The 13414-nt window shown below is 39.5% G+C and overlaps 1 protein-coding gene across 1 annotated transcript in view; it reads left to right on the top strand.

Annotated features, from left to right (window-relative positions):
- Nucleotides 1-13414, top strand: part of LOC139125098 (programmed cell death 6-interacting protein-like) — a 79175-nt gene that overhangs the window by 5440 nt on the left and 60321 nt on the right. Inside the window, 1 exon segment of the mRNA XM_070691206.1 lies at nucleotides 11826-11880. Within this exon segment, the coding sequence (XP_070547307.1) occupies nucleotides 11826-11880 (55 nt within the window).

Here is a 13414-nt window from a genome sequence, read left to right as displayed (position 1 = left end):
GTACCATTCCATTTAACAACAAAATCTTGAAATGTGTATAAATAGAACAGAATTTTAATTAAGTAAGGCTTAACTCCCCTTGACATCAATTTCTGAAAAAGAACGTCGTGACGAACATAACCAAACGCTTTGGAAGCATCCATAAAAGTAACAAAAACAGGCATGTTATGATGTTTATAATAACTCAAAATCTCCTTCAATACAAAAATAGCCATATCAGTACCATGTTGTGGTTTAAATCCAAACTGATGGTTCGTAGTAGAAAGGCAATCCATGGAGCGATTTAACCAAACCCTCTCCAACAATTCAGAAGCCGTTGTTTCAACAGCAACGGGGCGATAATTAGACTTGTCAGAAATATCGCCACCTGGGTTTTTGGGTATAAGAACTAAAACAGTCGTCATAATTTGCCTTGGGACAAACCCGTGAATAAGAATGGCCGTGAAACAAGAGACAATAGAACACACACCCGAGACGGTGCATATTTTAGATGTTCAGGGGTGATCTCATCGATACTAGATGACGCACCTAATTTCAGATTTGTAATCAAATCACTAATTTCATCATGTTGCACAAGCATATCCTGACAAAACGGAATGTTAGGTAGAACAGGTGTAAAATCTACACCAGTTTTTGTCAAAATATCCTTATAATGATTTCTCCACATATTCACAACTTCTGCATCACCTGTACAACCATCTACTGATAAAGGAGTTGGTGTTTTACCTTTACACTAAGCAACCTCTTTCCAGTACACTTTTTGATCATTATTTAAGCTCTCTGCCAAAGCCTGCGCACAAAGTTCTTTCTCAGCTTTCTTGCATTGAGCAGGTTGCAGTTTGAACTGCGCCCTCAACTTGCGCATTAGCTCAAACAAAGGCCCGGATTTAGGAGACCCATGATCTCTCCAGAACAGAAAGTCACTTCGGGCTTTATCGTGACTATCTTTAACTAATGTATTCCAACCTGGGACAGAATGATTATTGGAACACGCAGTTTTCGGAATAGACCTTTCAGCTGCAAATTTAAACAAGAGACAATGTCATTATAGAACACATTAATATCATCGAAATGGACACAACAGTTAGGGTCTGTGCAAGCTTATGCTTCAACGGGAATTTTCACATTTGAGAGAAGTTTATCGCACAACCAATTATAACGTGAAAGATGGGTGGGAGTTGACTTGTTCCAACAAGGCCTACAAGCATTTTTCTTGGGCTTTGAACTTATCTTTGGTAGCAAGTCAGTTTTGAGCGCACAAATTAATGGGAAATGATCAGAGGAAATGAAATCATAGTTAACAGTGACAGAATGAAAAATACTATTTGCCGCTCTTGTACAAATAATATGGTCAAGCCAGCTGCGAGCTGCACATGAATCGCTTAAATAGTGAATGTGTTAGATGAGAGACTCTCAATGTCAGCGAAAACAAGATCATTCTCTTTCACAAAGTCATTCAAAAGAAAATATTCAAGTTGATTTTTGCCTGGATCAGCATTGAAATCTCCAGCAATAATACAACAGCAAGTGTCAAGATCAGTAATAGCCACTTGTAACAAGCCCAGAATTCTCCGGAATTCGTCAGTGTCAGAATTTGCTGTTGGCATGTAAACATTGAAAATCACAAGATCAGGACTGTCAACCATTTCTATACGAATGCCTACTACACGACTTTCACAATCTATTACAATAGGCGAAACACCTTTCAGGTTTTTACGCCAAAGTATACCAACACCCCCAAATGGTCTGCCTGTGAGAATGCCACTAGTACTATCGATGGCACTCACTACAGGAATTTGCCCATGTACGGTAATTTGAATCATGGGAAAAAAGCTCCAAGCTTGGAGCTTGCATAATGTGATATGGAAGGGATCATCTCCGGACGGGTATGGCTCCCACATTGTCCACTCACAGTAACACAGTAGTAAACAGCAACACAAAATCTGACAGTGGACAGTTTATTATAAGTGAATCATCGTTTATGCAAGGATACTCAGTATAAACAAAAGTTATGTAAATAAGCACAGTCTGGTTTAAGCATGGGTGAGTGGACAATGCCATAACCATGGGAAAATGGTCCCTTCCATATCACATTATGCAAGCTCCAAGCTTGGCGCTTTTTCCCATGATTCAAATTACATGGGCAACTTCCTGTACTATTTCTATCAGTTTTTGTAAAAAATCTTGCGAGTTATAAATGGCGAAAATAGCTATTCCGGGGTAAGTGACCACAAAGCTAGCAGATATGTAAAAATCATCCTTGGTGAACTTCCCCTTTAATGTACAAATAATAACAGCCATTTCAATTGTACCTTCAAGGTCTTTTGCTTTTAAAAGTTTTAACTTATCTATACAGAAAGAAAAAATCTGTAGCTATAAAGGAATGTTTTGAAGCTTCTGAAAAATAATGTACTTCTTTGTCATGTTTTTACTGCGCTTATATCATACACAAGCCCTATAAAGTTTGGATTGCCATGGCACTATACCAGTATCCTATGTTTTTCTAATAACCTAGGTGGTCTTTTTAATGCTCATGCGCAGACTAAATAGAATTAAAACCAACAACCTAAGGCGTCGGTGTTTTTCAATGTGTCTTGAAAGCTGAATTTCTCGATGCCAAACTCGCTCCAATTGCTTCTTGACAGTCATTTTAGAATGGTAAAATTCACAAACAGAGAGGTTGGTCGCCACGGACAAGTAACTTTTGGCTTTATTGACCTGAAAATTAAGTCAGTGTTTGTTGAAAATTCAAAGACTTGACCCGTTGACACCAAATATTGCTCATGACTTCAATGCATGCGGTCTCGCCACTGACTTTGCCACTCACTGTCCCTCAACAAGTTAACATTGAAGAGTACGTTTTAGTAAAAGTCCAATTTTATGCGGTGATTTTTAACCACTGGACTTTATTTTTACATTATTATAAACGTTCATACAAAGCACAAAAACCGCTGTGTGTTTTCTTTCTTTTACCGTATCGACATATTGTGAGACACCGTAACCTCATGGTCGATGCAATGAACTTTTGTGAACGTACGCTCCACCAGCTGAACAGCTTTTTCATATGCAAAAAAATCAGCGCACGGTATTAATAACCGGTGGGTTGTTTGAACTGGATTTTATTGACAGCGATTATATGATTCTTTTCGTCAACTCTTCATGCAATTTTATGAAAAATCTTATGGAAATGTTCACAATGACATAATATGATTATTTTTTGTTGTTTAAGTCCGTGTTCCCTCACCAGAAAATCGCTCTCGTGAATTCGATTTCTTGGTAATTATTTTTTGCACTTGTCCCGTCGGGCAAGTGGCATCGGAGGTTCACTTGTCCGAACGCGACTTTCACTTGCCCCGGGCAATCGGACAACCCTTAGTGTCTTTCCCTGCATTTCACATCAACACACCTGGTCCAGTGGGATGCGCTTATGTAGTGCTACTGGTGAGCGAGGTCGCAAAACCCAAAAATCACCGACCGCCTCACCGTAGCGATACAATTTTGCAGGTAATTGGTTGTGGGTTTGATGTCCAACCCACAACCCGAGAGCAAAGCTCGAGCTGATGTATTGCAGCCATACCGCACAACGTTAATACCAACACAAACCCGGCTAAGGAACTCAATTTTACCACAGATGGAAGATGTCAAATCTCAAACCTTTCTTGCTTCACACATACATAGCCATGGTTGTCTCATGAACAAATCCTTGCTTGGGGATTATTAATATCTGGCAATGGTTGTCCCATGGACAAAACCTTGCATGGGGACTACTAATATCTGGCAATGGTTGTCCCATGGACAAAACCTTGCATGGGGACTACTAATATCTGGCAATGGTTGTCCCATGGACAAAACCTTGCTTGGGACTACTAATATCTGGCAATGGTTGTCCCATGGACAAAACCTTGCATGGGGACTACTAATATCTGGCAATGGATGTGCCATGGACAAAACCTTGCATGGGGACTACTAATATCTGGCAATGGTTGTCCCATGGACAAAACCTTGCATGGGGACTACTAATATCTGGCTATGGTTGTCCCATGGACAAAACCTTGCATGGGGACTACTAATATCTGGCAATGGTTGTCCCATGGACAAAACCTTGCATGGGGACTACTAATATCTGGCAATGGTTGTCCCATGGACAAAACCTTGCATGGGGACTACTAATATCTGGCAATGGATGTCCCATGGACAAAACCTTGCATGGGGACTACTAATATCTGGCAATGGTTGTCCCATGGACAAAACCTTGCATGGGGACTACTAATATCTGGCAATGGTTGTCCCATGGACAAAACCTTGCATGGGGACTACTAATATCTGGCAATGGTTGTCCCATGGACAAAACCTTGCATGGGGACTACTAATTTCTTGAAAGTGTCATTTGGCAATCAGCTACAACAATATGGTAAGTTTTGATCGCATTGTAACTCACAACATACGGAAGCCAGTCACCTAGCAGAGAAGCCACAGACAGAACCGTCTTTCAAATAATGTGCAAGTTAATTCTCTTCTAAATCGTTAGTTGGTCAGTCAGCAACAACTTCGCATATGTGAAAGTTGAAGTCATACTATCATCAATTTTGAGTTGTGATTTTTTGGCTTTTTGAACTAAACTAGGGAGGGATCTTTCATACGGATGTATAGCATTTTTGAAAATCCTCTAAAACAGGGGGAGGGTCCTAATCAACAAGTACAGTAATCTTACTGTACTCGTCTCAGTCCAGCTGCAGTATAAGCCCTCCACTAACTTCAGAGGATATTTGAAAATGCTGTACATCCATGTATTAGCACCAGCTAACCTTAGTTTAACCCTTTTCCTGCCGAGCGCCCTTGTCCGTTATCCTGCCAAGTCAGTAGAAAACCGCCCCATAATGATTAATATGTGCCTGCAAAAGATTGGCTCTCCTGCATGTTATCCTGCCAGGCATTTTGGCAGAAATCGCCCATTTTCAGGGTTGTTTTAGCCGTACTTATACGTGTTAGACTTCGATAATTTCTACATGCCCATAGACAGGGGAAGGAGCTCAAGGGTTACTGCAGAAAAAAATTGAGGTCACCGGCTTTGTTTGCCCCTGGGAGTGCGTCATTTTATTGCCGTTTCATGTTTATTTTTTCGGAAATAAACTCCTTCAGTATTACGCACGTCCGCTAGGCACAAACATCACCTCACTCGTCTGTTAGTCAGAGACCCTGAGGGTCGTGCTAGGGGTGCAGCAGCACCGGCAAACCTGTCCTGTTTCCCCAGGGTAGGGTCAATTGAATACGTACCTTCAACGACTTGGCAGAGTAGCATAAAAACTACGTTTTTGCCGTTGTATTAACGACATGGCTGAGCCATTGAAGCACAGCTCCACGTAGTTTAGCCAGCTCAGTTGGGAGTTGGTTTACGAGTGTTACCGTTCATTACTGACTTAATCGAGTGGTCCTCAGTCAGGTACGGGTTTGTACCGACATGGCTTGGGCTGCAGCTAACCAGTGATAACCAGTCACTACACCCAAGTCTTCAGTTCACTTTTGCGATGCACGGGTGCAACGCAATATGCTTCCATTGTTCTAGCCATCGACGTGTCCACATGCCTGGCAGCCATATTGTACTGCTAGCTGGTTTGCATAACAAAAGCAGTCCCTGCTAAATGCAGGCGGTATCCCCGTAGCAGACTACACATTGACCTTATGTCCCCTTTTGAATTCTCTGTACGCAAACAGTGTACGTAGTTACCAATGCGTCGGCAAGAGGATACGTTTGCCTGCAAACCAGAGCCAATACTTCGGACGATGGAATAAATAAAAAATCCAAAGCTACGTCCATTGAATGGCACGGCCAAGGCGGTGAAGGACGTTGCCTGGCTTGAACTTGCAGAGCTGAAGCCCAGCTTAGTACGTCGGACACCAGTTTGTAATGGTATTTCCGAGTCGTTCATATCCGTTCCATCGGAGGAACAAGTCGAGCCGTCCCGTCAAAAATACGTTCTCATTTTCAGTCACGCACAACTGAATAAGTGACTTTCGTCTCGCACCATCGGCATATCTGCCAAGTCGTTTGCAAGAGGTAGCCTTCTAGATTAGCATTGCCGAGTTGGTCAAGTTCGGCAGTAATCTTTATAGTGCCAGGCAGCCAAGTACGTCCAACTCCGCCAGAAAACGTCACCATGCTATCCTGCCAAGTCCGCTAAAAAGCGGTAAAAAAAAACCCAGCCCCCCTCGGGTGTGGGGGACTGGCGGACAGGTTTCTGCACCTTTCCCTGTCTATCGACTCCCTGCGAACCCATTTCGAGGGGAAAAGGCGTTCCTTGTCAGAAAACCTGTCATCGGATGACCCCTAAACGCATAGGGGATAGCAAAACGTAGTACCGTCGACTTGGCAGGAAAGGGGGTACCCAAAAAGGGTCCGATTTCCACCGGGTTGGTAGAATAACGGTCACCAGTACTTAGATTCTGGCTACACCGAATTTCAAGCGGATTTTCACCGACTTGGCAGGAAAAGGGTTAAATCAAATACGGAAAAGTTGGGAATGTATAATGGGTCGTTACAGTTATTTGTAAAATTACTTTCTGATCAAGGAAAGATGTTAAAACTATGGGACATAGACGTTCTCAAAATTGTCTGATAGCTTTGTAATTTGGTACAAAAGTCCCGAGGGATGTTATTAGATAAATTTTCTGCTCTAAGTGTTGGGAAACCCCCAAATTTGTATATTTTAGGTAATTTTCTCAGTTTGTGACCTTAAATGACCTACACCAACCCAGGATATGTTGTGAGAGAGTTAAGGCTGTGAACATAATTTTGTCATATTTGGTATCAATTTGTAGTAAAATTTGATCCAGAAAACAAAGCTGAGGAAAATTTTTCATTGCGGACCAATTTTTGCCACTTTTGCATGTAAGACACAAGAACTGATGAGAAATTTGGATCCAGGATAATTCCAGATGTCGTAATCCCCCCCACAGTGGAAGGCATTTCACTATCTGTAACTGATTTAAGTGCTGTTTACATTCGAATGATAGCACTCATAGCATTAATTAAAACATCCCCAAGGTTGTAAATACATTTCCTGCCAGCTGGTCTTATGTAAGGGATGGAACATTTGATATTCAGGAGGGGGTAGGGGCTAGAAGATTGATGAGGTAGCATTACTTTTTACCAGATCCCTTGTACATTTTTTCCCACTCTTTATTTTTTCCCCACTCTCCCACCTTTTCTTTTTGTCAAGCTTCTCTGGCTAATTTTTTTGTTGACATTTGCTTATAATTAGGGATATATATCTGAATTGACTGGACCAAAATTTATGAAACTTGCTATATACATTAAAGACACTATGATACAACATTATTGAAAGTAATTTAACAGTTTTACTTCAGCCAATTTAGAGTTTGCATATTTAATGAACTTTCATAATTAGGGATATATATCTGAATTAACTTGATTGAAGTGGTTGAAACTTGCCGTATACATCAAAGATACTGTGATATAACATTATTGAAAGTCAAAAGACAATTTTACTTCGGCCAATTCCTAATTTGCATATTAAATGAATTTTCATAATTAGGGATATATATCTGAATTGACTTGATCAAAATTAATGAAACTTGCTATGTACATTAAGACACTATAATACAATAATATTGAAAGTCATTAAGCATTTTCACTTCAGCCAATTCCTAATTTACATATTTAATGAACTTTGCTAATTAGGGATATATATCTGAATTGACTGGACCAAAGTTGATGAAACTTGCTATATACATTAAAGATACTGTGATACAACATTATTGAAAGTCATTAAGCATTTTTCCTTCAGCCAATTCCTAATTTGCATTTTCAATGATCTTTTCTAATTAGGGATATATACTGGGATTTACTTGATCAAAGTTGGCAAAACATGCTGTGTACATTGATGATTATGCCAAGTTAAAACAATATTGAAAGTCATTTCACATTTTCATGTCAGCTAATTTATAATTTGCATATCTAATGAGCTTTCACAGTTTGGCATATATGGCTTAAAACTTGGCTAAAGGTAATTACACTTGCTATATAAAGTGGTGGTACAATGACAGCAGTCAAAGAAGTATTTTTATTCTAGCTAATTACGTATTTGTATACTTCATGATCCTTTAGAACTAATCAGCGGTGAATATTGTTCATTATGTTGATCATAATACTTTCAATGAAGTTGCAAACATGTGCCAAAGGTTCAAATTTACACATAACTGCAATAATAATGAAACACGTGAGCATTTTCAGTTCATATATCTGGTAAATTCATGAGGGGGTACAAGCGTTCTCACCAGGCCGCGATTCCGCGACATTCTCGCGTATTTTTCTGTTTTGTCGCGGATTTCTTGGGCGGTGCGCGCCAATAGTGGCGCGCCTTTGAAATTATAAACTATCGTGGTGCCAGCCGTACGGCCGGCCGGCCGTATCATACAGCCAATACTTTTCACCATGGACGTAAATGATTGACGCGAGTAATTACACTTCCTGGTTGAAACCGAGGCAATCTGGAGGCAATACCCGTCAGAGGGCGTACTTAAGCCACAGTCACTTGTGATTCGATACATGATGGCCGATGTGTGGATGCATTACGTATACCACACAGCGGCCGTCGTGTATTGAACCACACGAGACTGTGGTAGTCTGACGCACTGGACGTGTTCGCCTTGCATGCATACCGGTACATGTCCACGGAATTCGCGGAAGCTGGAGGCGTCATGGGCACGATAAATATTTTCATAGGCTACGACAACAATAATCCGAACTACGAAAACACAAGAATGTAAAGCTTGTATATCCCTAAGGAATTACATGAACATTTTTCGAAAACAACGAACTCGAAGCTGGTAGCATTATACTGTGAGTTCCGCATGGCAACCAGGGTCTTGACGGGAACGACGTTATAGTGTTCGTGCCGTTGAGATTCAGTGAATTTTTGTTCTCGAAAAATAACGCAACTTTGTCTGAGATAATTTTTAGGTCTTTGCTGTGTTTGGAATCATGTATAAACTTCGCGGGAGATACGTGTTGTGTGATGTTATCAGGCATTTGCTCCGTTCCTCGCCCCCACGCGACCTAGTAACTACGACTGGAAATGATGACAACTTGCCCACTGCCGATTGATAATATTATTCCAAAAGTAGTTCCGAGGTTTAAATGTGGAATAGTTGGAGGAAAGTTCTCTTATTATGCAAAAATTATCAATTCTTGGCTTGCGCATGTGATAGTATATTATCCAGGCGAACTTATATGTGAGAACATGGACGTCTTTTTTCCATGCTTCAATCAATTGACAAAATTTGTAGCCTTGGCTGGCGACCAAAATTTCACGTCAAAATGTGATGATTGTTTACAAACATCATAGGGATATGTTTCCTGATCTAAATAAATGCTGACTTGGCCTGTTCCTTCTGCTGGTTGTGAAAGGGGGTTTAGTGTGCGAAAAAAGTAACTAATGACAGGAATCAACTGGGAGCTGAACGGCTGGACACTCTAGCAATACTGTTATTGTAGAGGGCCCCGAAATGGACTTTCACACTGGAAAGAACGAAAGTCCCATAGACTTTTCATTAAAAGGCACTGATATTCAATATCAGTTGATATGTTCACCGAATGTTTACAAAAAAGTTGTTAAGTTGAATGATTGTTGAGTCCTTTATTTTTTCCATGCATAGAATAAGGTTCGTATTTGCAGTTTGACGTTTTTAACATATTTATATATTGTCTCACAAAAATCATCCGTTGTCCCGCTTTTTTTGGTCAGCGGGACAAAATGTCCCACAATTTTTTTTTTCTGGTGAGAACACTGGGGGTAGGGTCCAGAAGATTGATGAGGTAGCATTACTTTTTTACCAGATCCCTTGTACATTTTTTTACCCACTCCCACCTTTTCTTCTTATCAAACATTCTCTGTCTATTTTTTGTTGTTGACATTTGCTTATGTATTTAGGATCTGCTTGTCCCATTGCTATAGAAGTTTATATGCATGTTCCTAAAGATGACCTCCAGTACCTAAGTTGCAGACCTTATTTGCTTTTGTCATTCTTGTTTTTCCTGGTTTAAATATTTCTCGAATGGACCAATTCAAACCGAATGTGAGCACACTGTCCTTTAGGCTAGGAAGAAAAAATAAATTGTTCATCGGAATCACCGCTTCTACTTTGGCATATTTGGAATTTTTTTTTATTTTTTATTTTTTTGATCGCGGCAAATTCTTACTTCTGCATTACAAATATTTTTAGTACTGCCGCTGGTGGCGCCCTACACTTTGTCGGGTTTTCGCGGGCACAGGATTTTGAATGAGACTTCCGACGTGTTTGGACTTTACTAGTTGACCGCCAACACTTTGTTGTGACGTCTGAATTTGGCGAATCACGGCGCAAAGTGGGTCGATTTGGCCAGAAATTTCCTTCCTTGTTTTGTAAAGGTTAGTACATGTCACATCATGAGTATTAATTTGATCACCAACATTCGATGTGATGGCCAACAGTTAGTTCCAAAGACGCTATTCATTGTTTGTCCTGATATTACGTTTGGCGATTTGTTCAACAAGATCGTGACAGCAGATGGACGGTGCATCCGATTGAATTAAAATTGGATCGAAAGTATAAAAATTTACGGCAATGACAAAACACATGGTTGCGTTGATGTTAAAGTATCATTTGAAGCTTGCTGTTTCTATTGTGGAGTACAAGACAGCCTTCTGAATGATGACTATATAACTTCACTCCGATCACAGTACAGTGTTGTTAGACCATTGTGTAAAATGTGTAGAGACAGTGGTAAAGAGGCCAAAACATGGGGCCAAAGTAAAAAGAAAAAACTCAGATGCTAGGTCCCACCAGGGCAATATTAAAGGACAATACTGAATTGTTGGATTTCAGTGATTTGCTGTACATTTATTCTGAGAGAATGTTGAAATACTCAGAATATGTTGTGCAAACACTACCGGTATGTTATTGTTGGGAAATATAGTCTTGAATTAAGTTACCAGTATCAGTGTTTCTTGTCTGAGATATTTCTGGTAAAAAGGGAAACAATTATCTTGCCTTGTCTGCATCTGTGCAAAAATGCCAGAGAACCGCGTTTACCTTCGGCCAAAAAAAAAAAAAAAAAAAGAAATTTCGCTCGCCGCTCCTGGAACTTGGTCCAAAAAATCCGATGAACAAGATTTTTTTTTTCTCTGGCCTTACTGTATTTTTCTTTTTAGCAATCATTTAATTTTTAGTCCTGATAAACTACACATTGGAGGGAAACCATGTGTGCTCATGTCTTTGTTACAGAGACTGTACTTTTTCAATGCATATCAGATTACACAGACTACATTTTACTTTGCATATGTCAGGGTAATTATGCTTGAAATATGCAGGGTTTTGCATTAACGGAAGCTCTGGATGGGAATTATGCAGAACGCACAGCATACACGCAGTGTCTTTCTGACTTTAGAACAGAAAACAGTGCAACTGCTAGCTCCAAAAAGAAAAACAACAAGATAACTTTGTTCAAGTGAAAACTTTGGAGTCTTCTTGAACACACCTTTTACTTTTCATTGGCAACAAGGAAACATATGCGAAATAACCCCACAATGTCACAGCACACTGTCTAGTGAGTAGCTATTACTTTCATTGATAATGTGTATTCACACATTGTACATTATCACTTCCTTGACTCATGGAAGAACAACCATCAATGTTCAGGAAATTACAGAGGACTCAGGATGATTTGTTACATTTTCATAAACCATGTTATTTTAATTGTCTCAATTCTCTGGTACTACGCATAAGAATTAGCAGTGGATATTCATTAATTGCTATTTGTGTTTTAGATATTACGATCAGTTGGTTGCTACAGAAGCCAAGTTACCTGTAGCAGAAAATCAGGTAAGTGATTTTGAAAGTGATATTACCCTTTCTGATGTTTTTGTAAAAGTTTCACTTCAAAACAATAAGGAAAAAATTGAAGTTTACTTTCTTTCCATAATATTTGAAATTGACAAGGCAGTCAATATTTTAACTGTTAGTTCTCAGTAACAATTTCTGACTTAGAAAAACTGCAACAACAATAAGATTTAACAAATCTTATGATGCAAGTTCTTGATATAAACAATGCAATTGACATACAGTGGTAAAATATGAAAGAGCATAGTAACAGCTATTAGTTTTGATAACTTTTCAGTTTATCTGTGAAGTTTTTACCAGTAATTTAGAATTCTCAACTTGGTGTTGTAAAGTTGTATTCAAATGTCACGACAGAATCACAAAAAATTCAATTTGTCAGACAATGGCCAATTGAATTTAAAAGCTTGTTATTGCTTAAGTTCAGGAATGACTTGAAAGAAGTACAATTATAGTGAAATATATCAAATAAACATGACTACATAAAGTTTTGGCATCATTTTACAAGTGGTATAGCCACAAACTGATGACGTCAAATCACCGTACACAACACACAGTGCCATAATTACAAGGTGTCTATGTTTTGTGTATGGCCATTTGACGTCATCAGTTTATGGCTATACTACTTGCAAAATGGTGCCAAAGTGAGGAGCAAGCGCCTGGTAAGATGGCTTAAAAATTTCTAAGAAATTAGTGGTGTCACTCTTGTCATATCACCCAAATTTTTAAAAAGGTAACTGCTTGTATGGACATCTACGGTGGGGTTAACTTCTACCTTTGCTAAAGTCTGCAAACAACTATTGGTGATGATCTGAAAATGGCTAAAATGTTTCCTGTGTCAGATTGTGTTGTTAGTGATACTGGCTATATTGGACTTCATATTGACCTGTCAGGAATCTTCCTTGCTACATCAGACTTCATATTGACCTGTCAGGTGTCATGCTTGCTACATCAGACTTCATATTGACCTGTCAAAAGTCCTACTTGCTACATCAGACTTCATATTGACCTGTCAAAAGTCCTACTTGCTACATCAGACTTCATATTGACCTTTCAGGAGTCCTACTTGCTACATCAGATTTCATATTGACCTGTCAGGAATCTTCCTTGCTACATCAGACTTCATATTGACCTGTCAAAAGTCCTACTTGCTACATCAGACTTCATGCATATTGACCTGTTAGGAGTCATGCTTGCTACATCAGACTTCATATTGACCTTTCAGGAGTCCTGCTTGCTACATCAGACTCCATATTGACATGTCAGGAGTCATGCTTGCTACATCAGACTTCATATTGACCTTTCAGGAGTCCTTCTTGCTACATCAGACTTCATGCATATTGACCTGTTAGGAGTCATGCTTGCTACATCAGACTTCATATTGACCTTTCAGGAGTCCTACTTGCTACATCACATTCCATATTCACATGTGAGGAGGACATAAATAAATGTTGGTCTCTCAGGTAGACTGAGACAGTTATATGTCTGCAAGCAATCAACTACTTACAAACATGATTTT

This window comes from Ptychodera flava (genome assembly GCF_041260155.1).
Source record: "Ptychodera flava strain L36383 chromosome 23 unlocalized genomic scaffold, AS_Pfla_20210202 Scaffold_24__1_contigs__length_23054250_pilon, whole genome shotgun sequence".
Classification (NCBI taxonomy): Eukaryota; Metazoa; Hemichordata; class Enteropneusta; family Ptychoderidae; genus Ptychodera; species Ptychodera flava.
The sequence above is the reverse complement of the archived record's forward strand: the minus strand, read 5'-3'. Positions and strand labels throughout refer to the sequence as shown.